The sequence below is a fragment of the Rana temporaria genome, chromosome 4, assembly GCF_905171775.1.
Source record: "Rana temporaria chromosome 4, aRanTem1.1, whole genome shotgun sequence".
Lineage (NCBI taxonomy): Eukaryota > Metazoa > Chordata > Amphibia > Anura > Ranidae > Rana > Rana temporaria.
In genome coordinates, this window is record NC_053492.1 from 383,040,624 (window position 1) to 383,062,748 (window position 22,125).

At 41.4% G+C, this 22,125-nt stretch overlaps 1 protein-coding gene across 1 annotated transcript in view; it reads right to left on the bottom strand.

Annotated features, from left to right (window-relative positions):
• Positions 1-1,916: 1,916 nt before the first annotated feature.
• The window catches only part of SCCPDH (saccharopine dehydrogenase (putative)), a 32,668-nt gene continuing 12,459 nt past the window's right edge, over positions 1,917-22,125 (bottom strand). Inside the window, exons 4-12 of the mRNA XM_040351058.1 lie at positions 21,996-22,125; positions 18,812-18,861; positions 16,648-16,778; positions 14,869-14,986; positions 13,200-13,319; positions 12,730-12,786; positions 8,104-8,215; positions 3,663-3,744; positions 1,917-2,215 (exon numbers count right to left, since the gene is read on the bottom strand). Of these exons, the coding sequence (XP_040206992.1) occupies positions 2,110-2,215; positions 3,663-3,744; positions 8,104-8,215; positions 12,730-12,786; positions 13,200-13,319; positions 14,869-14,986; positions 16,648-16,778; positions 18,812-18,861; positions 21,996-22,125 (906 nt within the window). The 3' untranslated portion in view covers positions 1,917-2,109. The remainder of the gene's footprint in view (positions 2,216-3,662; positions 3,745-8,103; positions 8,216-12,729; positions 12,787-13,199; positions 13,320-14,868; positions 14,987-16,647; positions 16,779-18,811; positions 18,862-21,995) is intronic.

Sequence of the window (22,125 nt, forward strand, 5' to 3'; positions counted from 1 at the left end):
TAGGTAAGCCTTAACCTAGGCTTACCTGTAGGTGCAAGTGTTATCTCCTTAACCTACAAGGTTAAGGAGATATTTTCACAGAAACGGCCACCGCTGTCTACGGCGCACTGAGCGGTGCCGTTTTTGTGAATGGCATCAACAGGGTTAATGCAGTGTTTTCGCACATGCGTGGGGACCTACCAATCACAGCACCGGAGCGGAGATAACAGGAAATAGTGACGAGGGGACATGGCGGCGGATAGGACCGAGGCGGACTTCGATCTCAGGTAAGTTACACATAATGAGCTAGTATGCTGTGCATACTATCTCATTATGCCTTTCTCTTGCAGGTGTATTAAAAACCAACGGAAAAACTGAGGGTTTACTTCCTCTTTAACCCGTGTTAGGTTATATTTTGTCAGAATTATTCTAGCATGTAATGCACTCTTCACCCAACTTCTAAATTAGCCCTTTTATAGCTGTAGCTCAAACAAAAGAGAACGTGTTAGCTCATTCAAAACACAAGTTGATTTAATCTCTGTAGGACCACCAAACCTCTTATATGCCTCCCAAACATTCCTCAAATATAAAAGGGGATGGAAAGGTGCATTCAGCCCGACGGATAGACATAAGCGCTCTGCAAATTGTTCAGTACCCATAACCAGTCATGCTGAAGCATTCCTGTAGAATCCGATCAGGTTTTTATTGCTGTCCGTGTTCTTTCTGGGGGAATCCACCCTCTTTTTGCACTCGTGACTATTCAATAGGATAGAAAGTAGGGTTGTCCCGATACCACTTTTTTAGGACCAAGTACGAGTACCGATACTTTTTTTCAAGTACTCGCTGATACCGAATACCGATACTTTTTTTTAAATGTGTCCCCAAATGCAGCCATGTCCCCCCCACAGATGCAGCCATGTCCCCCCCACAGATGCAGCCATGTCCCCCCCATATCCAGCCATGTCCCCCCCCCATATCCAGTCATGTCCCCCCCCCATATCCAGTCATGTCCCCCCCCCCATATCCAGTCATGTCCCCCCCCCATATTCAGTCATGTCCCCCCCCCATATGCAGCCATGTCCCCCCCATATATGCAGCCATGTCCCCCTTACCGTACATGCTGCCGCGCCGTGCCGCTGCTTGGTTAATACGGGCGGGGAACATTACAGCTTTCATTTGAATAGCTGTAGTCTTTCGCGCCGCGCTTAGACACTCCCCCTTGCTCGGGATTGGACAGTTCACCCGAGCAAGGGGGGAGTGTCTATTTGCGGCGCGGCGGGAAACACTACAGCTATTCAAATGAAAGCTGTAATGTTCCCCGCCCGTATTAACCAATCGGTGATGCGGCGGCGGGGGGGTGGGGAGTATTCTATTTCGGTATCGGGGGTATTTGCGGGAGTACGAGTACTCCCGCAAATACTCGGAATCGGTCCCGATACCGATACTAGTATCGGGACAACCCTAATAGAAAGTGATGGAAATTTTGAAACATGACAGTTTTTACTAGAATGGGAATACAGAAATTCCCTGAAGGCGACAAACTTTGAGGGTATTTGTCTTCACTGTAAAGTTAGTTATTTCTTCACACTTCCACTTAAGCCTGGTGCAGGAAGTGAAGTCTCCACATTGGGCCATAGACATAAACATCGCTTTTAAAAAACATTTAATATGCTATCCAATATATATATATTTTTAAACATTAAAGCTGGGCATCAATTGTAGTAAATGCATAATAGTGAAGTCAAGAGAAGACGTGGCTCAGGAAAAACAACAATGCTCCCGATTTACAGCATGGTTTGCAATTCTCGCACCTTATCTGCAGATAACAAATGTCTCGTGATATGCAAGGACAGACAGATTTCCCCAGCCCTTGTCCATTAAAAAATGTGTGTTTAATGCCAACCTTATGCAGGAGAAAAGACATATCACACACAGGAACATATATTACAATATTTTATTGGCTAAACAATTACTGTAATGCAAAGTTATGAAAAGCATTCTGTTATTCCATTCATTAGTGCAATTCGCTTTATCTTACAAATAAAGGACAGAAAGCATTAAACATATTTTAGCCTAAGTGCTCTAGTTCCCCCCCCCTAGTCATGCATGTAGTTTCAATGCCAGCAATGCTCAGATCTCAGTCTTGCTAATGACATTAAAGTGAATACCAGCTTTGTTCAGACGGTCAATAAACTTGGTTTTGGAAAACGCTGCTCCAGGTGTGTAAACGCCTCCCCTGGAAAACAAAAGTAGCTTTATAAAAAATAATTCACCAGACATAACACTGTCAGATTCAGTCACTTCTACAGTGCAAGCTACAAAATGGAATAAGACCCTTCTCTCATCACAGGCGCTCGCCTGTTCTCCAGAATATACACAAGATACAAAATTGTGCATTTAGCACATATGGTTAGTATACAATTGTAGGTTATTAAAATGAGACTTTGCTCTACACAAACTGCTCCATTCCTGAATCCATTAGGAGGGTTTAAGGCTAAAGCCCCGTACACGCAGGCCGAACATTGGGCAGTATCCAACGCAATAATGCAATATGCATTAAAGTGGTTGTAAACCCTCTTTAACCTACAGGTAAGCCTAGATTAAGGCTTACCTGTAGGGGCAACACATATCTCCCAAACCTAAAAGGTTTAGGAGATATTTGCAGAAATGACAGGCGTTGATGTCTATAGGGTGCATGCTCGCCGTAGACAACAGCACAGGCGCACTGAAAGTGACGTTTTTGTCAATGGCATTAACAGGGTTAATGCCGTGATTATGCACATGCACAGGGACCTGCCGGTCCCGCACGCATACACGGGAGTGACGCCATCGCCGCTCCTGCCAATCACAGCGCCAGAGCGGCGAAAACAGGAAGTATGTGCGAGGGAACATGGCGAACGGGGAGGACTTCGATGCATACTAGCTCATTATGCCTTTCTCTTTCAGGTCCCCCCCCCCCCCCAATTTAAGGTGAAAAAACACCTGGCAATGACGGCCCTCCCATTATATTAACCCGAGCCAGTTCACCTGCTGTGCGTGTCCCCCGGATTCTCTATGGAGTCTAGCCGTTGATTGGATAGATTGATAGCAGTGCAGCCATTGGCTCGCGCTGCTGTCAATCAAATCCAATAATGCAGCGTGCCGGGGGCGGGGCCGAGTGATACAGTTGGCCCCAGCTGTATCACAGGAGCATGCCCACAAGCTAACCCCCTTGGGAGAGCCCTTCCCAGAAGGGGGGTTAGCTCTTGCGGGGAGAAGCCGAGACAGCTGCCGAGGGACCCCAGAAGACCAGAATCGGGGCCACTCTGCAAAACGAACTGCACAGTGGAGGCAAGTATAACATGTTTGTTATTAAAAAAACAAAAACAAAGCCATACAACCACTTTACGGTCTATGTATTTTCTATATTGTCATGATCGGGCATTTATCAAACCAACTTATTTTTTATCTCATGGCTTTTTTGAACGATGTTGTTAAAATGTATACAAATTTTTATTTTAACAAAAATCTCATGTGCTTAATTTCTCCTGTCCAATCACAAACCACACAAATGCCAATGATTCTCCACTCAATTCAGAATTAGTTTTACTGTAAATATAAGTAATAAATGTTGAGGCACGCAGTGCTGTAAAAGAAAATCATGCCACTGAAGAATCTTGAGTTACCCGTGACAATGCACAAACCTTTTTGGAAGAGCGTCTGGTTCCTTTAAAATAGTTACTCCAGCCTGTACCATCCCAATTGGTGTGGCGACGTAGGCAGCTTCTATAATGTGAAGTAACATTTATATATAATTATAAAAAGACGTACGCATACTTGGAGCACTTAACAAAATATATTAAGTTGAAAAAACAGATACAAAACAAAATAGATTGCCTTATCCATTACTACAGAAATAAGTGCAGAATTGCAGATCTGAACTTGAACAAAATTTTCATTCTATACAATCAGGCATATCAAATTTGAACAAAATAAGCTGAACTGCGTGTAACGTGCAATCGATCTCAATCCCTCAGCAATACTTCTCAATTTAGCGTGCATCTGAAGTGCTGCAACCACCATAACACACAATAGCGGGCACCTCTAGGTGAAGCTTTCCCTTCTGGCCCAGGGATCTCCATGCAGCATGCTTTCAATGTGACCCTCATGCCATCAGAGGATCCCACAGCAGGACTAGGTGAGTATGCAACAGAACAAAGGTCAGTGTTGAGGCTTAGGGATTCAGAATGAGAGGTAAAAATCAAAGCTTTTTTTTTTTAGGGGTCATTTCTTGCAGCAGTGGGGCAAAGTTAAGTTTTAGGGCTCTTTCACACGGAGCGGACCGTTTCTGGGTCCGCTCCGTGTGTCCGCCAAAGCTCAGCGGGGATCCCCGCTGAGCTGTCGGCGGATAGGGCGGTCCCCGCACACAGTGCAGGGACCGCCCTGTCTCTGCTCAGCTGTCAGCTGTCCCCTATGGTTCGTTCCGCCGAACGGAAGAAAAATAGGGTTTCTTCCGTTCGGAAAAGCGGATCCCGACTGACGCGGACGCTAGCGGATGCTCCATCCGCTAACGGACGCGTTCCCATAGGGATTCATTACAAGTCCGTTAACGGACTTGTAATGAACGGACGAACGGTCCGCTGGTGTGAAAGGACCAGTAAACCTGAACTCAAGAAGTGAAGATTTGTTAGGTTTTAGTAAACATTTATGATAATGTCTAAGCATCACCCTAAACAAATACCTCTATTTTGATATCAGCCTAAAGAATATCAGTGCACTTGTTGGTATGGGAGACGGAGTGCTTAGACACTACTGTGCCTACAGTCTCATAGCTGTATACAGTGCATCTGGAAAACATTCACTGCGCTTCATTTTTCTCACATTTTATGTAAAGCCTCGTACACATGATAGGATTTTCCGCAGACAAAGTCTTGCACTTTTGTCCGAAGGGCGCTGGCCAGGAACATGTCTTGCATACAAACAGCACACAATTGTCAGCCAACAAACACAAACGTAGTTACATACTGTGTGGTTTTTCAGCTCTTTATCAGCACCTTCTGCTAAAGTTGTGTTTGGTGAGCATTGATTCTGAGCATGCGTGTTTGACTTGTGTACACACGTTTGGAAATTCCGACAATAGACCATTGTCCCCAGAAAATTTTAAAGCCTGCCATCCAACACGTGTCCGCGAAAAACCCAACAATTGTCCGATGGAGCATACAAACAAACAGTCAGATTTTCCGCCAACAGCCTGTCACACAATTCCAAGTCAGAAAAACTGATCGTGTGTACGAGGCTTTAGAGCCTTATTCAAAAATAGATTAAACTCATTTTCTTCAAAATTCTACAAACAATACCCCTTAATGACAATGTAAAAAGTTTTTTTTTTTTTTTTAAATTTCCAAATGTAATAAAAATAAAAAAATAAATAAAAAAAAAATCATATATGTAACACAAGTATTCACAGCCTTTGCTTAATAATTTGGTGAAGCACCTTTGGCACCAATTGCAGCCTCAAGTCTTTTTGAGTATGATGCTACAAGCTTGGCACACTTATTTTTGGGCAGTTTCTCCCATTCTTCTTTGCAGGACCTCTCAAGCGCCATCAGGTTAGATGGGGAGCATTGGTGCACAGCCATTTTCAGATCTCTCCAGAGATATTCAATTGGGTTCAAGTCTGGGTTCTGCCTGTGCCACTCAAGGGCATTCACAGTTGTCCCGTAGCCACTCCTTGGTCATCTTGGCTGTGTGCTTAGGGTCCTTGTCCTGTAGGAAGATGAAGCTTCTCCCCATCCTGAGGTCCAGAGCGCTCTGGAGCAGGTTTTCATCAAGGATGTCTACAGAGACAGAAATATGAATGCAGCAATGTACAGACATTGCTGCATTCATCTTTCCCTCGATCCAGACTAGTCTCCCAGTTCCTGCCACTGAAAAACATCCCCACAGCATGATGCTGCCACCACCATGCTTCACTGTAGGGATGGTATTGGCCAGGCGATGAGCGATGCCTGGTTTTCTCCAGACACGATGCTCGCCAATCAGATTAAAGAATTCGATCAGATCAGAGTATTCTGTTTTTCCATGGTCAGAGTCCTTCAGGGGCTTTTTTTTTAGCAAACTCCAGGTGGGCAAACTATGTGGCTTTTACTGAGGAGTGGCTTCCATCTGGCCACTCTACTATACAGGCCTTATTGGTGGAGTGCTGCAGAGATGGTTGTTCTGGAAGGTTCTCCTCACTCTACAGGGAAATACTGGAGTGACAATCAGGTTTTTGGTCACCTCCCTGACCAAGGCCCTTCTCCCCCGATGTTTTGTCGGGCGGTCGGCACTAGGAAGAGTCCTGGGGTTCCAAACGTCTTTCATTTTTGGATGATGGTGGCCACAGAGCTCATTGGGACATTCAATGCTGCAGACATTTTTCTGTACCTTTTCCCAGATCTGTCCTTCGATACAATCCTGTCTAAGGTCTACAGACAGTTCCTTGGACTTCAGGGCTTAAGTTGGGCTCTGACATGACCCGTTAACTGTAGGACCTTATATAGACAGGGGTGTGCGCACCTTTCTAAATCATGTCCGATCAACTGAATTTACCAAAGGTGGAATCCAATCAAGTTGTAGAAACATCTCAAGGATGATCAGTGGAAACAGGATGCACCTGCGCTCAATTTTGAGCGTCATGGCAAAGACTGGGAATACATTTGCAAAGATTTCAAACAAACATCTTTCGTGTCATTATGGGATATTGTTTTTAGAATTTTGAGTAAAATAATGAATTTAATCCATTTTGAAATAAGGCTGTGTGACGGTATTAGAATGATATCCCCGTCAAACATTCCCTTCTTCCCATAAAGAAAGTCACCCAATATTCCACGAGGAGGAATATTCCTGGAATCGCCCAATAAGCCACACATCAGAGTCAGAGCCTACTGCTGGAACAAGACCCTTTAATGGCAGCATGCTGCTGGTATACATGCAGTTTACAAGCTAAATCCTCAATCACAGAACAATGAACTCTCCACCCCCTTTTTTCACACACAGTGGGGGCTCCTATACAGATTATAGGCAGACACTTCGGCGCTGACTCTGAATGACATCAGTGAAGGTAATTACTAGTTGTAACAGAATACGTTATCTAGACAGCTTGGCCCCGCATATAGAAGAGGTAATTACCACAATGAAGCAATCAGAATAATTAACATGAGCCCCTTATCTAATCACAGTAAACACAGGTCTCCTTCACACACACAATAGATCAATTACCCTTTCAAATAGGGAGCTGGCTGAGGAAGGGACATTAACATTTCAACAGAGGAATGAGTCACACCTGAAAATCACCTGTTACCTCTAACACACACACACACACACAATTACTAGCAGGGAGAATTACACTGAAGCATATCCTTCACAGGCTGTAACATAACAAGTGTGGAATAAAGTGAAGCATTGTAAATACTTTCCAGATGCAGTGTATATGCAGTGTGAAATCCAAGGCACTGCTGCCTATACATGCTAGCCTCAGGAGATTTGATTGGGATTTAGTGATGTCACTACTGTGCTGCCTCTACCAAGACAGTCGCCATAGAAGAACAGAACGAGTCATGGTAAGTCAGTAATGGGGAAAATGGGGAAAGATCAGCTGCACGGGAACCAAAAGCAATACGAGCGATTAGACCTTTGTACTCTGCCATTAACAGGCAAATAGGAAGTTAAAACTTGCAGATGGCCAAAAAAGCAGGCAAAGAAGTTTCTAAACAAACAAGAAGGAAATGCGCCAAACTGAGTGCAGTAAGTAAGGGTTTAATTAAAAGTAATGTTTTAAACAATAAATTGGTTACTCACAAACAAAGTGATAGTTAAAACATTACTTTTAATTAAACCCTTACTTACTGCACTTAGTTTGGCGCATTTCCTTCTTGTTTGTATATATCTTTCAGAGTTTTCTTCTGCTTCAGGATTGCTGCCGCTAGTGTTATTGGACTATTATTGAATGATGATTTATTCACTTAATTTCTATTATTGACATGGACCTTATGATGTGCTGATTTCGCTGATTACTGATTGTGCTCTTTTAGTCATGCGCCATCTACCTATATATTTTTTACAAGTTTCTAAACATAGCCGGAATAAAAAAAAATGAAGTTTTACCTGGTCCTGAAACCTGTGTGCATATTTTTATATTAGGCTTTCCTTGCTGGGGATCTTGGTCCTGACTGTAGCCCTCTCCAAAGAACGTCATTGTGAAAGAGGATTCAGCCATCTGTGAACATTTAATTTAATTTATAAACATATTAATTACAAAAAAAGGGTAGCATCTTAAAACACATTGCTTTAAACTAAAAACTCAAATTTCTTCAAAACCATTTAAAAATACTTATTAATTTTAATGTTTATAGACGTAAAAAAAAAATATATATATATAAAACAACACACACACACCACCATGAGCCAATTGGTAATTTTAAATTTGTCCTAAATTAAGAAAATTAAAAGCAGGCCAATCTCTTCCTGTGGTTAAAGTGTTATAGCCACATGATCTCTATGTAGAGCATGCTAAATATTACACCAATATGCATGTATTATTTTCCATTAAATATGGGACTACAACTTCACTTATTCATCCTCTAACAGAATGGGATGTGGTTGGTTTAAAATATACAGATCAAACCCAATCATAAATATCAGCACATGTGGAAATGCAACAGAAGCAAAAAGAAAAAAAAAAAAAAAAAAGGACCACCCACACATTACAAAATTCCCTGTTTTCTTTCCTTTTTTTCTTTAATTATAAAATGATCACATCATCTGTTTTCAGCTGCATAAGATCTGGGGGAGGAGAAGCAGCAGTACATTAAACTTTCCAGTGAATGGCTGTGCTGGGGGTGGTGGCAGGACAAGTCTGATTATTGGAGGAGAGCATACCGATCTCCCAGCATAGCTAGAGAACTGACCATGCTGTGCTCAGTTTCTAAAAGGAAAGTAGAGGGACTGGCAGGAACACCAGGGATTTCACATAAAGGAAGCAATACAAACAGAACAGCATACTTTCCCATACAAGTACATGGTACAGCAGGCACATATCAGGAATATGAAATGCTGGGGTAACAATTGCTTTAACCACTTCCCGACGGCCGTACGACTTTGTACGGCCGCAGGGTGGTTCTACTTCTCTGAGTGGCCATCTTTATATGGCCTCCACTCCTCCTGGCCACTGGGCGGCACGCCTGCCGCATCACTGGATGCTGATGCGTGTGCCTGGCGATCGGCGGTTACAGAGACAAGGATGTGGATCTGTGTGTGTAAACACACAGATCCATGTTCTGTCAGGGAGAGAGGAGACTGATCTGTGTCTCTTGTACATAGGGACACAGATCGGTCACCTCCCCCAGTCACCCCCCCTTCCCCCACAGTTAGTAACACTCACTAAGGTACACATTTAACCCCTTCCTCACCCCCTAGTGTTAACCCCTTCAATGCCAGTCACATTTATACTGTAATTAGTGCATATTTATAGCACTGATCGCGGTATAAATGTGAATGGTGTCAAAAGTGTCCGATGTGTCCGCCATAATGTCGCAGTACCGATAAAAATCGCAGATTGCCGCCATTACTAGTAAAAAAAAAAAAAAAAAAAAAAAAAAATTCTGTCCCCTATTTTGTAGGCGCTATAACTTTTGCGCAAACCATTCGTTTATTGCGATTTTTTTTTTTTTTTTTTTACCAAAAAATATATAAAATACGTATCGGCCTAGACTGAAAAAAAAAAAAAATAATTGGAGCCATTTATTTTTTAGCAACAAGTAAAAAAAATTTTTTTTTCAAAATTGTCGCTCTATTTTTGTTTATAGCGCAAAAAAAACCCCGCAGAGGTGATCAAATACCACCAAAAGAAAGCTCTATTTGTGGGGGAAAAAAAAAGGACGTCAATTTTGTTTGGGAGCCACGTCGCACGACTGCGCAATTGTCAGTTAAAGCGACGCAGTGCCGAATCGCAAAAAGTCCTCTGGTCAGGAAGGGGGTTTAAGTGCCCAGTAAGGAAGTGGTTAAGGACCAACTGTTTGAATCAGCTGAACAAGCGCATAAAAACAAAGATGCGCAAAGCCACACATCATGCACCCTGCTGAGAAAGGCCTTTTTCAAACAGGGAGTACTAGTATACGCCTGTGTAGTTTACCCACACAGAGATGCACAGGTATTCTATGCACCCCTGTGCAGGCAGTCCCCACTGATGTCAAGTGGGAAGCAGTGGCTAATATGACATCCGTGTGGATGAGTGTCCCTGAACAGACAGTGCGAGTTCGGGGACACACACCTGTGCAGCCAGTGCATCCAAATTGACATCATAGAGAATGCCGACACAGGGATGCATAAAACACCTGTGCATATCCGTGCAGCCCTGCATGGGTGAACACTATAATACACCCAATGTGATCAAGGGCTTTCGAGCTCTTCAAATCAGATGGGAGCATAAGCTATGGTGGTAAAAAAAAAAAAAAAACACAAAAAGGTTCACTTTAGTATGGGGTATGCAGAGAAGATAGAGAGCAAGGCTAGGTCCCGGTTAGACAATGCACTGAAAAGTATTTCAGAGTATGGCTAAGCAGCTGCTGTCAGAATTCTTTGGGGGCGAACCTGCTGCCTCCTGATTGCATTTTTTTCTGAACGCAGACTCATTGACTTTAAAAGATGGTGCCGCCTGTCAACTTGGCATGCTGTGGTAAATTTGTCAAAATGCAGTGGCATTTGTACAGCCTCCTTCAGCTGTATTTCACACTTTAGGTGAGTGGCTGGAGGCAGTATGACTCCCCCAGGCCGCCTGTACGCATCATTTCCCTTTTGGACTGTGGTTGCTGTGTGGAGGTAAAAACTACGAATCAAAATTTTTGTTTTTATGCACCCAAAATATATTTAAATCGATTTAAACTCAACGTTCAATTGGGCTTTAACATATACTTGGTCTAGTCAGAATATGCACAGTCCACAAGGATTGAGCACTGCACTGTGGCATGGTAGGGATAATATTACATGTCTCAGCACAAGGATATTAAATGGTCGGCCATAACCAGGTTGGCTGTCATAGGGTCAAGGTTAGGTTTAGGCACCAGAGGTTGTCCATCACACAATCGGGTATTAGGTATTGATTTATTTGCTTATTTTCACCCAGATAGCACAGGTCAAACAAATGAGACGCACCATTCGTCTACCATCAGACATCCAAATCCTCTCACACTTCCCTATGCATTGTGGGGTTCATTTACTAAAGCTGGAAAAGTTCAAAGCTAATTGGCTACCATGCACATCTGCCCCAGATTTTTCACACTCCAGTTTTAGTAATTCAACCCCTGTGCAACTATTCACCTATAGCCTAAGGCTGGCCATACGTGGTCAAATTTCGAAAGAATTTTCTTTCGAAAATCAGAAATATTGTGCCACCATTGATTTTGAAATTCGACCAACCAAGCCTTAAAATTTCACCTCATGTTGCTACAGAAAATAAGTTCTGTGGCTGAGAATCATTTCTTTTAGGGAATTTTCTTTTTCGATTACATTTCTCACACGATTCTGCCATCATTTATTCGAAAATCGATAGTTTTTCCGAAAATTTTCAACTTATCCGATTACTCAGATTTGATGGTTGCACGAAAACAGGCTGTTGCTGCAGCCCACCAATGGTGCGAAATTGGAAAGAAAATTCTTAGATAAGATTTTTAAAATATATATATTTTTTCTTGTTTCCAAAATTTGACCATGTATGGCCCCGCCTAAGGCTGGCCATACATGTTCTATTTTCCTTTAGATTTACCTTAAATGGGTTGTAAAGGGTTAAAAAAAAAATCCCTAAATAGCTTCCTTTACCTTAGTGCAGTCCTCTTTCACTTACCTCATCCTTTGATTTTGCTTTTAAATGTCCTCATTTTTTCTGAGAAATCCTCACTTCCTGCTCTTCTGTCTAACTACGCACCGTAATGCGAGGCTTTCTCCCTGGTGTGGAGTGACGTGCTCGCCCCCTCCCTTGAGGGGGCGAGCAGGAGAGTCAGGATGCCCACTAACACACACGGCTTCTTTCTCTATCTGCAAAGTAGAGAGCGTCCTGACTCTCCTGCTCGCCCCCTCCTCCCCCCTCAAGGGAGAAAGCCTTGCATTACTGTGTGGAGTTACAGACAGAAGAACAGGAAGTGAGGATTTCTCAGAAGAAATAAGGACATTTAAAAGCAAAATGGAAGGATGAGGTAAGTGAAGGAGGACTGCACTAAGGTAAAGAAAGCTATTTAGGGGGGAAAACATTTTACCTTTACAACCCCTTTAAATTATGTAGTGCGAGGGCCTGCCTAATTTATTAACTTTTTAATTGTGTTTATATTTGAGCTTACAAAAAATAAAAACCCACACAAACTTTGTACCAACTGTTCATCTACCACACCCTCATTGCTTAAAGTTCTTAAAGTTCCAACACTATGCCTGCAAACAACTGGTCAGACTATAAAGGACTTCTGCAGGCACAATAAAATAACTTCAATAAACAGAAATCTAAGGACTTCGTAGCATTTTTGTCAGATAATAGCATGTAAAATTGCCCCTATTACTACCTTACTGTTAGCAGGACAAGAGCAAGTGCTGCTAATAATTTAGCCAAAAATGACAGGTTTGTTGGTCATTAAAGATGTAAAATTGCTATAATCTTGGGCTGCAAAATATTTCCTAACACAGATTTCATGAAATATAAAAACACATATACGTAGACACATACACACTTTTCAGTGAGCCTTTGGTTACCTGTTTTGGTGTTGGTCCCTCTTTGGAGAAATAACCAAAGGAAAACAATTTGGGGTACTGTGGTAGAGAGGAAAAAAAAAAAAAAAAAGTAAAAAATGTCGAAAAGAACATACATATTAAACATGTATATAACTAAATTTATATATTAAAAAACACAAAAAACAAAACCCACACGATTAACCACTTGAGCTAGGGAAGATTTTAGCTGAATTCATTATTTGGGATATAACAGCACCTTGCATACAAGGCCAGAGCTTTTCCACCTTCCCAGAAAACACCACAGCATTACGAGTTCGAGTTCACACTGTAGCGAACACAGACATCACATGCGATGTCTGTGCAGCCATACAGACAAATTAATATATATACACACACACACACACACACACACACACAATTTTATTAAAAATATATACATACATATCTCTATATCACACACAAATTTTACTTGGCACTAGGAAAACACTTACTCGTATCAGAAGATTGCGTCCAAAGCTGAACTTGGTGAAAAGTAGGAAAAGGAATCCTGCAAACATCAGTGTGATGACCGAAGTGATCCCACCCACTGATACATAGGCACCATACTGCACCTAAGGGAAAAAAAACAAAAAAAAAAAAAACAATTCCTTCAACCAATGAATACAATAAGCCTGTGTTCTGAAGTATTTACTGTTGCTTGTGCAAGCAAAATGCTGCGTAAACTGTTCAGGAAGAGCAAATCTATATAGATGTCTGGTGACCAGGAGGGGTTGTGCAACCTACCTGCTTGGGCCAGAGACAGTTAGTGGGCGCTCTTGCCAAGGAATTTGCAAATTATTATTTTCCCTTTAATAGGATATGGGACAATAAGGTCTGTAGACTTGACTTTATCCTTTAGCACTTTGGTTTAAATAAAACAGGAAGTGTGGCTTTAAATGGCTAGAACTTCTTTCATGCTCGCTATGCCGAGACACAAAGACGGAAGACAGAAGCAGAAATTAAGGCATTAAAAGACCAACTAGCAGTTGCTTTGTAGTTTGCATAAGTCCACTGCTAGATGGGCTGATGATCAATAAAATGCCTTAATAAAGGGCTGTAAACCTGTTAGCAAAGCCAGGGTACTCCAGATGGTCACAACTAGGATTACGAGGATATTCTCCTCGAGAATTAGAAAGAGAAAGCCTAGGTTCATCACACTGCTGCGAATTCAAAATCGCGGTAAAATGCGCGATTTTACCGCAATTTAATGTAAATCGCGGCCCGAAATCGCAAAAAGTAGTACAGGAACTACTTTTTGAAATCGCAGATGCGGCGTCGCACTGATTAGGACAGTGCCATTGCCGACAATTGCCGCCGATTTGAGATGCGATTTGACATTGCAAATCGCATCTCAAATCGTTCCAAATCGTACCCAGTGTGAACCAGGGCAAAAAGAGAGAAAGAGAGAAAAAGAGAAAGAGAAAGAGAATTTTTTTTTTTTTTTTTTTTATCTAGGACTACCCACATGTGTTTGCTAAAGATAAAGGACTAGCACTTTAAAAGATAAGTATGGCCTGAGTTTTGGCCAGTCATCTTTTGTGGGTCACAGAAGAAGTGCAATTATTACTGCACCGGCCTGCTGACATCAGAGCCAGTTCCCGGCCACTGGAAGAATCCCGACTTTAAAGGTCAGGATCCACCCAGATGCCTGACCAGCAGCTGGCTCAGATCCTCAGCATGCAGCCAGTCGCTCCCAACCCCTACCCAGCTGGGGGATCCAATGAGAGCTGGAAGGGCAAAGCAGAGATCCGTTGACAGACAGCCACCTCTCTCCACTCAGTGAAGACAGAAAACTGAGCAATCAATGGGCATGTGATCGCTCAGTTCTCAGTCTTAGAGCCAGCGGAGACAACTGCAGGATTGGAGCGATGGTTTCAGCCACATAGGTGACCATGGATATTAATTATAATTCCTGCACTTCTCCAAGATGAGATAAATGTTTTTTCTACAGTAGATAGGATGCAGGATATAAAGCCTGAAGACAATTGTCATTGGATTCAGACAAGTATGCAAACGAACACACACTTGGCATTTCACTAAAACTGAAAATAACATACAAATTATATTCCCGTCTTTATAATACATTTTAAACATATACAGCTATGCCAAGTTACAACTTACAGGAGTTTCTTGCAGGTTCTCATGCAGGTATCGCTGGGTCCTTTTAACAACCGCTGCATCAGCTCCCATGAAAGGAATTGAATACTCTTTTACTTCATTGCTGTAAAATACTGCGCCTCTGAAACCAGAGAACTTGCATCAAACATCTGATTTGCGAGCTGAACTTATCAGTTTCACTTAATATATAACCATATGCACTGTAACTGTATACTACATAACCAAAAAAAAAAATGAAACAAAAAATGATATAAAACAGAAGTTTATATCATATACATATATTAAATCAAAAATATAGGAAGATAAACAAAGTCAGGGCCCAGTCTCACGAGGGCAGCCCACTGTGGTGTGGCCTAATGAACGTTATGTCATGTGCTAATGCAGTTCATTTACTTAAAGTGGTTGTAAAGACAGAAGGTTTAACTTAATGCATTCTATGGCTTCTTTGTGTATCAGCCCCCCTAATACTTACTTGTGCCCCATCTCTATCCAGCGATGTGTCAGCCAATCAAGGGAGGGGGCGGAGCAAAACTGCAGCTCCATGCCTGAATGAACACACAGAGCTCATGTGCCCACATGACACTCGACAAGAGGGAGGAGCCAGGAGCACCAAAGAGGGGACCCGAGAAGGAGGATCCAACACATTAGTTTGTTACTGCATGTTGTTGGAGTGTTCTCAATGAGCGGTGCCATAGAACACCAACGCACAAAACCGCATGTAACAGAAGCATAGTGGTGTCAATGTGGATCTACTACAGAGCAAAACTTGGTGATTTTTTTTTTTTTTTTTTTAAAGGCATGGACATAATAGCAAGCTGCATGGAATCTGACATTCCCATAAGTGTGTTGCATGCATAATTTTAAACTAGCTTATCTCAGTACAGAGCGACAACTGACCTTTACCCAGAAGGACAGGTTACCATTTAACTTTTTAATTACAGGGTAGGCCTTTTGTTTTAGAATTTCCTTTTATCTAGCAATAGCATGCCGACCAGCCGCAGTGCATTTACTGTGGCAAAATGGCACCAAACGTCGTACATGTACGTTGTTTAGTTTAATAGCCACTAGATGGAGTCAATCAACGAGTCTGGCGGACCCAAAGTCCACCAGCCACCCGCGATCATCCCCAGGAGATGCAGAACCGCAATCTGCCTATGTAAAAAAGGCAGATCGCCGTTATGCAAGGGCACAAGATAACTAGTAAAATAAATAAAAATTCCATAAAAATATTGCATAGTTTGTAGACGCTATAACTTTTGCACAAACCAATCAATATAAACTTATTGGGATTTTTTTTTTACCAAAAATATGCAGCAGAATACATATTGGCCTAAACTGATGAAAAAAAGTGTTTTTGGATCTTATAGCAGAAAGTAAAAAATTCTTTAAAATTTACGCTTTTTGAGTACAGCGTCGCACCACCATGAAATTGTCAGGTAAAATATTGCAGTGCCTTATCACAGAAAAAATGGCCTGGTCATGAAGGGGGGGCGGAACCTTCTGGTTCAGAAGTGGTTAAAGAAAAAGTCTTTTTTTGGCACTGTGCCAAAAATCAGAGCCACTGGAGGCTGATCTGCTGACAGCCTAAAGATTTACTTCTGCTCAGGGTCTCTGGGCAGCATCAAAATGGCAGCCTCTAGCATGACGAAACAGGAACAATGCTGGAGGCAATTTACAGCACACGTCAATTTTGGTAGCATGATTATTAACTGCTCCTTGCCAAATAATATTTTTTTATCAACGTTGTTAAAATTTAAGTTCCACTTTAAATAAATGACTTACCTTCTTTTTAATTTTTTACCAACAACTGGAAGAGGTTTGAATGCCAATTGCTTTCTAAGCTTTCTTAGATTGCCTTGATCTGCAACTCCATGAATTGCCGATTGCCATGTTCCATCATGAATGCATGTGCCCTACAGAAAACATTGACAATACAATATCAGAAGTCAAAAAGTATTAAAACCAACATTAAAAGAATATTACAGATTTTCAGTTGTATTTAATGTCAGTATACACAGTTTTGGCTTATGTACTTCTTATATTCAGGAATATACCTTTTTTTGGAAAAAATTAAATGCTACATATTATAATTCTTTAGCAAACAAAATTTAACCACTTGACTTCTGGAAAGTTTTATCCCCTTCATGACCAGAGCACTTTTGTCATTTAGCACTACTTTAATTGGCAATTGCAACACTGTACACACATGAAATTTAAAGAATTATTTTGACACAAACAGAGCTCTTTTGTTGGTATTTTCTGCGATATAAATGAAAAAAAAAAAAAAAACATATCCAATATAAAAAAAAAAAAATCTAATTTATTGATTGGTTTGACTTAGCATGGAAGTTATAGCATCTACCATTGCTGGTATATACACTGAAATATTATTAAATATTTTTTTTTTATAGTAATGGTGGCGATCATCGACTTATAGTGGGGACTGTGCTGTGTCCGAAAATGGACACAGACACAAATACAGTAATAAGTGCCACTATATTATACACCGTCACTGTACTAATGACACTGGCTGGGTAGGGGGTTAACATCTAGGGGCAGTCAAGCATGCTGCTTTTACAAAAAAAATAAAAATAAAAAAAAAAAGACACATTGCTGCTCCCTGTATTATTAGTAAACACAGGGCTCTGTACTGTGATTCACTAAGCCGATCAGCAGGTCCTGGCCATAAATCAGTGACCAGCACCTGCTGATCGACTTGTGCTGAACCAAAATGAAGCACATATGGGGCAGCGAGTTTGGACAGTGATTGGCTGTGGGGCCGAAGGGAGAGTTCAGTCCAGGATCGCTCCAGGCAACCTGGCATGTGACGACAGGTTGATAGTGGTGTCATCGATCTTGACAAAAGTCAGGGGAAGGGGCATGAGAAGGAGGAATTATGAGCTTGGTTTTGGATAAAATCGGGTTTGAGGAAAGGGTGCGACATCCAGACTGATACAGTTGTGCTCAAAAGTTTGCATATCCTATTTTTTTTCCATAATGTGAAAGATGGTATGCCGAGTAAATAGATACCCAACAGGTCAGGCTTTAAAATTGCGCACACTCGTGTGCTAAAAATCTCCATAGGCAACACATAAAAAATGTTTTACAGGTTACTAGTTTAGAGTTAGAGAAGGTCATGCACTAGAATTATTGCTCTCCTAACGTTTGCGACAATACCTCACATGTGTGGTTTGAACACCGTTTACATATGCTTGTTCGACTTGCATATGCGTTCGCTTCTGCGTGTGAGGATGGAGGGATGCTTTATTTTCTTTTTACACTGTGCCTTTATTTTATACCACTTTTATTCCCATTACAGGGAATATAAACATCGCTAATAGAAATAAGATAACAGGTCCTCTTTATTGAAAGATTTGGTGGTCAAAAGGACGCCAAATCTCTCATTTACCAAAAGTCTTTTTTTTTTTTTTTTACTAAGGCCCAGGAACCAGAAGGAATGTCAGACATGGCTCCAGTCCTCCAAGGGCATAAAGATGAGTGTTGGCCACCCTGCCCTCACTTTTCTCCATGCCCAGCCAACGGCCACATCTGTTCACACCTGGGCTTCAGTGATTCGTTAGGAAAGACCAGGAAGCCGCTTCTAAAAGTAAACCTGCTGTTAATCCACCTGTGGGACCACCTTTATCTTACAGAGAATCAGCCATAGTAAAAAAAAAAAAAAAACAGGGTTATTGCCACTAGCGGCTCCAACACTGGTATTTAACGTCAAAGTAATGACATATTTTTACTATGGGCAGGTCATCAAGTGGTTAAGTATGGAGGTTGATTAGTGCGTGTTTGTAACAACTGGTTTCAACCGTTACCTCTATCATATCGGAGTATCCAATAGGGAGAAATAAGCAGCCTTCTAAAAGATTCTTTATGCAAGGGATTGTTACATATATGAATGCCAGCACAATATTTAAAGCAAAAAACTAAAGCTCACTTCTGGTCCGGACTTGAAAGACAGGAAGCTTTCTACTGCTGTCAGAGTACCTAGAAAGAGAAAATTCTTCTTCTTTAGTTCTGTTTTATAATTATCACCTGACATAACCTTACAAACAATCTTAGATATACACAAAATAAATAGGTTGTGTTCCAACTACCTAAACAGAGTGTAATTTGCATGAGAAACAGCAGAGAGTCTAGATTCTTATGCTGGCCATAAATGGTCAAATTTCGAAAGAATTTTCTGAAAATCTGAAATTGTGCGTTTTGTGATGCGATGCCACCATTGATTTTGAAATTCGACCAACCAAGCCTTCAAATTTCACCTCACGTTGCTACAGAAAATAATTTCCGTGGCTGGAAATCTTCTTTCTTGAAATGTTCTTTTCTTGCACATGCGCATTTTTGTCAATTATATTTCTTGCACGATTCTCCCATCATTGATTAGAAAATCGTTCAGTAAAAAAAAAAAAAAATTCCAACATGCCCGATTACTCAAATTTTGATGGCCGTACAGAAATCGGCTGTTGCTGCAGCCTACCAATGGTGCGAAATCCAACAAAAATTCTTAGACAAGATTAATGAAAGAAAAGTATTTCGAAATTTGACCCATATATGGACTGCCTTAGACCCCCCATACACACTATTCTATGTTCAGCAGATTTTTGTCTTCAGTGGGGCCTGTCTGATTGCGCACAAATTGAAACTCGTAAAAGGTTGGACCTCATATATGGTTTTGTTAAATCTGAAGACAAAAAAATTCTGCAGAAAATCTAAGTGTGTATTGGGTCTAATTCTTTTAGGTGTGTAAAGAAATGAGTTTGACCTATCCAGACAGTTTACATTGCAGGGGAAAAATACACATGGTGAGAAATTAAAGTGACTGACAGAAGTATAAAACCACCATCGCTAGCCTACTGAAGAAGAAAAATGCCAGCTACCTGGCAGGGTCTGAATTAAAGTATACAGTATGTCAGTCAAAACTTTTCTAATTTTGGGTAAAGTAGGGAAGAATAATAACGCTGTATGGGTTTTTACTGCCATCTTGGAAACCGGTAGAAAGATTTAACCTTACCTCCTGTCAACAATGGCTTCACCAGACAGGAAGTGGGGGGGAAAAGCTGAAACAGGGACAAAAAGTGGTTCTAGAATATCACTACCCTACTAAAGAAAATAGTTATTCTTATTTGTTTGTCTGCTGAGAGTTCCCCTTAGAGCCGGTTCACACTGGGGCGGCACGACTTCGGGGGCGACTCGGCCAGGCGACCTGAAGACGACTTCTAAGGCGACTTGCAAAATGACTTCTGTATAGAAGTCAATGCAAATCGCCCCGAGGCGCCCCCGAAGTCGTACAAGAACCTTTTTCTAAGTCGGAGCGACTTGCGTCGCTCCTATTAGAACGGTTCTATTGACTACAATGGAACGCGACTTGTCAGGCGGCTGTGTCGCCTGACGAGTCACCCCAGTGTGAACCGGGTCTTATTTCATGTCTAATAAAACATTGTTAGCAGCACAAACAAACAAACAAAATAATAAAAAAAAAAAAAAAAAAAAAAAACATTGTTAGCGGGACAGGAAGTGAGGGGGGGCAGGAAGTGAGGGGGGGGAGCTTCTCTAAAGCTGGCCATACACTAGTAGATGTTCAAACGAAGATATGAAGATTTTGTTTAATGTTAAATTTTGGAATGAATGTGGATAAAAATAAATTAAAATCGCTGTTAGAAATGTATTTGACAAAGTCGCAGATACTAAAAACTAACAGTGATTGATTTGTTTGGACTCATGGGGGCATTTATAATGTCTGGGATTTCATAGGATTCAGTATATGGAAAAAAATTAAAGAGATGGTGTTGCTCTCCAATAGCATAGAATGGTGCAAGTGGTAAAATGGATAAATAACCAAAATAGTATAATTGATAAATGAATGTGCAAATAGACTGACTGAAAGATAAATATCGCTATAAATGCCAAGATAAGGTGCATCCAAAGGTGAACTGAATGAATGTGCAAACAGTGCAGATAAGGTGAGGAAATCGCAGGATGGTGTTATGCTCCAATCAATGACTGGACATAATTGAGTAGCAGTTGCATCATTTGCACTTTGTAACAATTAGACAATCTTGTGGTTCCATCCACCATTCATATGATGTGATTTTACTTACATTATACAGTCACCTATTTGTACTCTTCTTCAGTTCATCGTTTTATTCATCCATCATTTTTGTATATCAGTTATGTCCAGTCATTCATTTTGATTGGAGCATACCACCATCCTGCGATTTCCTCTGCGACTGCATATATTATCTTTATGTTGCGATTTTATTTATGCACCTGAGTCACCTTATCTGCACTGTTTGCACATTCATTCAGTTCACTTTTGCATGCACATCTTCTTAGCATTTATAGCGATTTTATCTTTCAGTCTATTTGCACATTCATTTATCAATTATACTATTTTGGTTATTTATACATTTTACCACTTACACCATTCTATGTTATTGGAGCGCAACACCATCTCTTTATTTTTTCCATGTCCCACTGTGGGTAGTGGTTGGCCCATATGGTAGTTGCAGAACCTTTACCCTCTGCACACATAGTTTACACTGTAGTGCAGGAATAACTACTTTACCCAATGATTCAGTAAAGAAAAAAAAAAAACAAAAAAAAAAAAAAAGGAAGGGGGAGGAGGTCCGCCCAAAAATTAAAAGCCAGCAGCAACACATACTGCAGCTGCTGACTTTAAATAGGACACTTACCTGTCCTGGAGTCCAGCGATGTCAGCACCGCAGCTGTTGGGTGCTGCTGCCACCATTGTGGGTAAGAGAACCCGGCAGTGTAGCATTACAGCTTCACTCCGGGGTACCTACTGTGCATGTGCAAGGCACCGCTGCACTCTCCTACTGGCTCGGTGGCGGGAAAGGAGAAGGGAGCAGAGCTGCTGACAAAATGCGCAACAGCACGGACTCCCAGAAGTGGGGACAGGATACCTGACAAAGACAGGTATCCGCTCCCCCCAAAAGGTGCCAAATGTGGCACCGGAGGGGGGGGGGGGCAGACAAATGAACGGAAGTTACATTTTAGGGTGGGACGCCGCTTTAAACTACCATTGCTTTGGCTGAACAATTTTTTTTTATACTGAATCATTGTATGAAATCCCTTCTCTACAATATAATACAAAATACCTTGTATGCTATTTCTGGTGAACAGAACACCCATGTCAGCTGGAATGGAGTCAAAGCCACTGCTGCCTACAATATACACCCCTTTATCAGCTGCTTGGCTGTCATACTTCAGGTACATAGATTCCAGGAA